The sequence below is a fragment of the Austrofundulus limnaeus genome, unplaced genomic scaffold (genome assembly GCF_001266775.1).
Source record: "Austrofundulus limnaeus strain Quisiro unplaced genomic scaffold, Austrofundulus_limnaeus-1.0 Scaffold19, whole genome shotgun sequence".
Taxonomy (NCBI): Eukaryota; Metazoa; Chordata; class Actinopteri; order Cyprinodontiformes; family Rivulidae; genus Austrofundulus; species Austrofundulus limnaeus.
Window position 1 is genome coordinate 844,260 of NW_013952421.1, and position 5,311 is coordinate 849,570.

The following is a 5,311-nucleotide window of genomic DNA, read 5'->3' on the forward strand; positions in this document are numbered from 1 at the left end:
GTGAAATATATTTATGTTTGTGGTTGTAATGTGACAAAATATGGAAAAGTTCAAGGGGTATGAATACTTTTGCAAACCACTGTATCTTCTTTGTGTATTATTTTTCGGACATTCCCCACCTAATATTTTCTTTTGTCTGAGCTGTGCTGCCTTTTAAAAATGCCAGCAGAAGTTTCTGACGACACCTTCGGAAAACCAGGGATTTTGAAATGTAGTTGTAGGCTGCCAGGCTCAAAAAGAAAAAATAAATAAATAAAAAGCCACACACCCCGACAATTCAGCCAATAAGCCCATCCACTGCCAGGCAACAAAGCGCTCACCCCTCTAATCAGCTGCACAAAGCGTTTCCAGCAGCCCCGCTTAAATCTGGACACTCACATGTCTTACAGCAACCGTCCACGTAGCTTTGAACAACACCGCCGCTCTGCAAGAAGAGAATAAAATGAGAAACTTCAGCTGTCATGAAGCAGTATTAAAGGAATCCAGCAAACACTTAATAATCAATCAGCAGCTACACAGCAAGGGATGAAAGTTCAGAACTTGTATATTTATCGGCTCTGACCTGAACGCATTCTGAATCATTGAAAGGAGGACAGATGACCCCCGACGCCAGAATCACCGCTCCCACTGCTGTCTCCACGCAGTCGTAACGTGTGCAGTTCTCCACCCAGGAACTCCCTGCCTGCGCACACCGTTACATTCGTGAGCGCTTTAACAGGGGAACATTGAACACGCGTGGATGTGGACTTGCCCGCTCTCACAGTGAAAAGCTCCGCCGATCCGTTTTCGTTGGTGAAGGTGCAGGAGATGTTTTTACAGGAGCCACAGCACACCTGAGGGTCTGTGGACGGCGCGTACACCTGGTGCTGAAAACACAAAGCAAATCCAAAGAGGCGATACAGGTATACAAGACGATAACAAAAGCAAAAGTTAATTTCGTGTCAATGCGATTGGATACGTACAGGTCCGCATTTTTGGGAGCAGTTGACAGAGGTGATCTCCATTGCGTGGAAGCCGGTGAGTGGATCTTTGAAATGCAGACACTGAACGGTGTAGCACAGTTCTCCTTCAAAGTACTGAACCAGAGACTGTCCTGGACCCAGCACTGTCACGCCTTGGAACAGACACACCGCACCTTTCTCTACACACCAACACACACACACACAGGCTCAGAGTCACACAAATGGAAAAGCAGATGGAGTTGACCCTAACGGTCCTGATTGTGTTTTCACGTACGACACGTGTGTTGAGGACAGCCGCAGATGGTGCTGCTGTCAGGGACTTCAACCAGAACCTCCCCCTGAGACAAAACAAAATGCTTACTTAACGGAATGTGTTTATTTTCTGGCATACAGTGACTTCCTTTTTCTTTTTTTTCTTTTCTTTTTTTGCTGACTCACCAACTGACATATGGAGAGCGCGGCGTCTTCACATTGACATTCTGGACATTAGAGAAAGGGAATTAAAGAGGGAAGTCGTGTGAAACTTCTGCAAGTACGTGACGGGCATTACAACTTTTAGGATAACGACAGCCCAGAAGTGGTGACGCTCACAAATATATGTGACTATGTGTGTGCGTGTGTGTGTGTGTGTGTGTACCACAGTGGTGATGAGGGCAGCAATCCCCAGGAACAGCAGTTTCAACCAAAGAGAGCCCAGGTGCACAACTTACAGATGTTTTGGGACAAAGGTTAACATCACACACTGCAAAAGATGGAAAAGGAAAACAAATATGAAGAAGCAAACTCAAACACACACAGTCTCACAAGCTAACACACCTACCACAATGGTACTGTGGACAGCAGCTGTTGGTGGTGTTCAGATCTACCGCCAGGATTTCTCCATGAGAGCAAGTGGGAATGGGCTCGATACATGACTCACACACTGTTCACACAGGAAAAAAACAACTTTTACTGCTGTCATTGGCAGAAGGATAAAGGAAAAGCGTCATATTAGTGACAACAGATTTATAGTTTTAGTCTGAACTGTGAACTCCAATCAAAACTTACCGCACAGAAAAGAATAGCAACAAGATTTCTGGCCCCTGACCTCGACAAGGAACTGATCTTCCCTGCAGTCGGGGGCAGAAACAGGAGGGCACGCCATGGGATCACACTCTGAGGAAGACATTTTAATGATGGTCAAAGTTTCACCAAAAAAAATCTTTTCTTAACAAAAGGCTTCAGTAAAGTTGGTTCTCACCACATCGGTACTCTGGACAGCAGGACAGTGCGCTGTAACCAATCACCAGCCGGTTGCCATTATCACAAGGGGGCGCCTCGCTGTCACAGATTGTCATGTTGCAATCTGACGAAGAGTTAAGAAAAAAAGCAGAGTGATTAAGGAGGAGAATTAGTGTTGCTTCTTTAATTAGAGAAATTGCATTTCCTGCGAAAATTCAATGTGAATGCTTAATGCTGAAAGACGTTTGCTGATAGCTGCTGAAAATGTTTAATGGCAAAACTGTTCATGCAAGTTCAATTTGAACAGTTGACTTTTGCTGAAAGTAAGACAACAGTGAAAAATCAGCAGGAACAAAGCAAAACAAAAAATGGTCAAAGTCTAAAAAGAGTGGAGGAAAGCAGCTAAAATTAACAAAGAGAAGCTTAAAGTAGCAAAAACAAGTTGATAAAGTGTTTAAAATTTTCAAATAAGCAAAATACAAGAAAATAAGTACTAAAAACTTGCAATTTGTTTAAAAATAGCCATAAAAGCTGAAACTAGCCTAAAAGTAGCTGAAATAACTGAAGTTAGCGCAAAATATCAGAAAGAGCATGTTTGCTGAATTAAGCTGAGTTAATAAGCTGAAATGATCACAAAAGGTGAATTTTTCTGAAAAAAGCTTTAATTAGCTGTAATTAGCTAAAAAGAGTAGCTAAAAACACAGAAAACAGCTGGAATTAGTGAAAACCAGCTGAAAGACGCCATAAAATCTTAAATTAGCAAAAAGAAGCTAAAAAGCTTCTTCTGAATGGGTGTACTGAACTGTAATTTCATTGTGCTCTGTACAATGACAATAAAGGTCTATCTTATCTAATCTAATCTAATCTAATCTAATCNACCAGCTGAAAGACGCCATAAAATCTTAAATTAGATGTTTGTAGCTATCTGTCATCCACTGAATGGGTGTACTGAGCAGTAATTTCATTGTGCTCTGTACAATGACAATAAAGGTCTATCTTATCTAATCTAATCTAATCTAATCTAATCTAATCTAATCTAATCTAATCTAATCTAATCTAAGGTCACGATAGCTAAAAAAAAAACAGAAAAAACGCTTAAATCAACAAAATAGAAGCCGACGTAATCTGAAATTTGCACAAAGATGTTAAAAAAGCAGAACCAGACCAAAAGGTAAAAAGAAAGATTTATGAGCATTTTAATGGGATGCTGAACAGCTCTATTCGTTTTCAATGAGGAAAAAAAAAGGCTGAAGAAACTAATTATCTCAAAAAGTATAAATTGCTAAGGCATCAAAAGTCACAGTCAGAATGTCTTGAGGGTTTTGAACATTTTGATTTATAAAATGTTGAAATAGCACAAAAATAGTGGATTGAGATACGTGCGGAAAAACATAAAGAAGAAAAAAATATCTCAGTAGAGTGAATGCTCTGTTTTCTCACCAAAGATGAAACTAAAACTCACCACAGATCTTCTTTGGACAACAGGATCCTTCTTCTAACACATCCAGGACATACTCTCCCTCCCTCTCACACAGTGGTGTAGGAACAGCACTGCAGTCTGGTTCCACAGCGACCACAGAGCCGTTCTCCATGCACTTATACAGACAGCAGCTTCGAGCAGAGCCGTTCCACACCTCTCCAGGGGCCCGGGGGTTCCCCTCATTGTCTGTGCAAACTTAAAAAAACAAAAAAACAGACAGTATCATCAGCATAAATTTAGAGCAAATCGTGCTCAGTTCAGTGTTAATCTGAGTGGGTTTTTTTTCAGTTACCACAACGATCCTCGGTGACACAGTAGGGCGAGTCGGCTCGGTGCAGGATGGTCCCACTGCGACACACACACTCCTCCCTGATGAAGGAGCAGGTGGTTTCCTCGTAGTAGTCCTTGTTAAGACAGGTGCGGCTGTTGCAGGTGCTCACACACGGCTGATACTCCTTGCCGGGGGGACACCGCAGCGCTGCAGGATGACAGGAACACGTCAGCAAACAGGAACAAGAGCGAGCGTTGGGTTACCATGCTGGCGTCGTCTCACGGCAGAAGTTGTTTCGCCTCCAGCTGATGCAGACTTGATGTGTGTAGCAGACTGCCACGTAGGCCGCCAGAAAGTCACACTGGTGGTCCTTGTAATGCAGGTCGCCCGCCCACATGATGTCACAGAACTGCTCTGGAGGCACCTGTAAATGTTTAAGATCATTTAATCTGTAGTTTCTGTAATTTTCTTAGATCAATTTATAAATCAAACTACATTTATTTGCATTGATAAAAACATGTCATTGTATTTCAGCACATTCTCTAGAATCAAATGTATGAAACGTTGTTAGCTACCTTGCTGTGACAGGGTGTAAAGGCCCTCTGCTGCAGCATTGAAAGACACGTGGAGCAGTCCCCAACGGTGCAGTTGTCTCCGACCCTGCGTGTGTGTTCGGTGTCGTCTGTGGTCTGGACCCTCCACGCCTGCAGAAAGAGCATCATGTCTCCCACTTCCCTGACCACGGTGCCGTTCGGCAGCTTCAGGTCATCCTCTGGATTCCCGTCACAAGAGCCTGGCAGATTGGGGAGACAGGTTTTTGGCACCGGCGCGCGTGTGAGTTTATTGCTGCTTAGACAGTGTGCAATAAAAATGTGAGGTGAGATAATGTCTGTCTAAAACTGTGTAATTGAACCAAATGGCTCTCAACATCTCAACCTGTCATATCCCGTAATGGCTGAAAGCAAAGTGATCCAGCAGTTCAGACACTAAGCCTTTAGCTGCTGAAAGACGGCACTTAGAGAAATGAGGCTGGTGCTTATGAAGCCAATGATGCCCTGTGTGTGTGTGTGTGTGTGTGTACTTGTATGTGTTGTCTTTGGTATACACACCTACCTTGTCAAGACCAGTGGAGACCAAAGACCGGTCCTAATATGGTGTAACTCCATGTTTGAGATGGGGTTTAGGTTTAGGACTTAGGTTGGTTTTAGGGTTAAGTATACTGGTGGGGTTAGGTTTAGGGTAAAGGGTCAGGGTTAGGCTATAGAAATGACTGGAAACAAATGGCCCTAATAAAATTAGAAATACAAACTTGTGTGTGTGTGTGTGTGTGTGTGTGTGTGTGTGTGTGTGTGTGTGTGTGTGTGTGTGTGTGTGTGT

General features: G+C 43.1%; 1 protein-coding gene across 1 annotated transcript in view; it reads right to left on the reverse strand.

Annotated features, from left to right (window-relative positions):
* The window catches only part of otogl (otogelin-like), a 35,134-nt gene that overhangs the window by 5,411 nt on the left and 24,412 nt on the right, over nucleotides 1-5,311 (reverse strand). The window contains exons 42-55 of the mRNA XM_014003507.1: nucleotides 4,510-4,727; nucleotides 4,217-4,358; nucleotides 3,956-4,141; nucleotides 3,646-3,858; nucleotides 2,203-2,307; nucleotides 2,010-2,117; nucleotides 1,783-1,884; nucleotides 1,600-1,704; nucleotides 1,401-1,441; nucleotides 1,237-1,300; nucleotides 963-1,141; nucleotides 762-866; nucleotides 563-682; nucleotides 379-424 (exon numbers count right to left, since the gene is read on the reverse strand). Coding sequence (XP_013858961.1) covers nucleotides 379-424; nucleotides 563-682; nucleotides 762-866; nucleotides 963-1,141; nucleotides 1,237-1,300; nucleotides 1,401-1,441; nucleotides 1,600-1,704; nucleotides 1,783-1,884; nucleotides 2,010-2,117; nucleotides 2,203-2,307; nucleotides 3,646-3,858; nucleotides 3,956-4,141; nucleotides 4,217-4,358; nucleotides 4,510-4,727 — 1,734 coding nt within the window. The remainder of the gene's footprint in view (nucleotides 1-378; nucleotides 425-562; nucleotides 683-761; nucleotides 867-962; nucleotides 1,142-1,236; nucleotides 1,301-1,400; nucleotides 1,442-1,599; nucleotides 1,705-1,782; nucleotides 1,885-2,009; nucleotides 2,118-2,202; nucleotides 2,308-3,645; nucleotides 3,859-3,955; nucleotides 4,142-4,216; nucleotides 4,359-4,509; nucleotides 4,728-5,311) is intronic.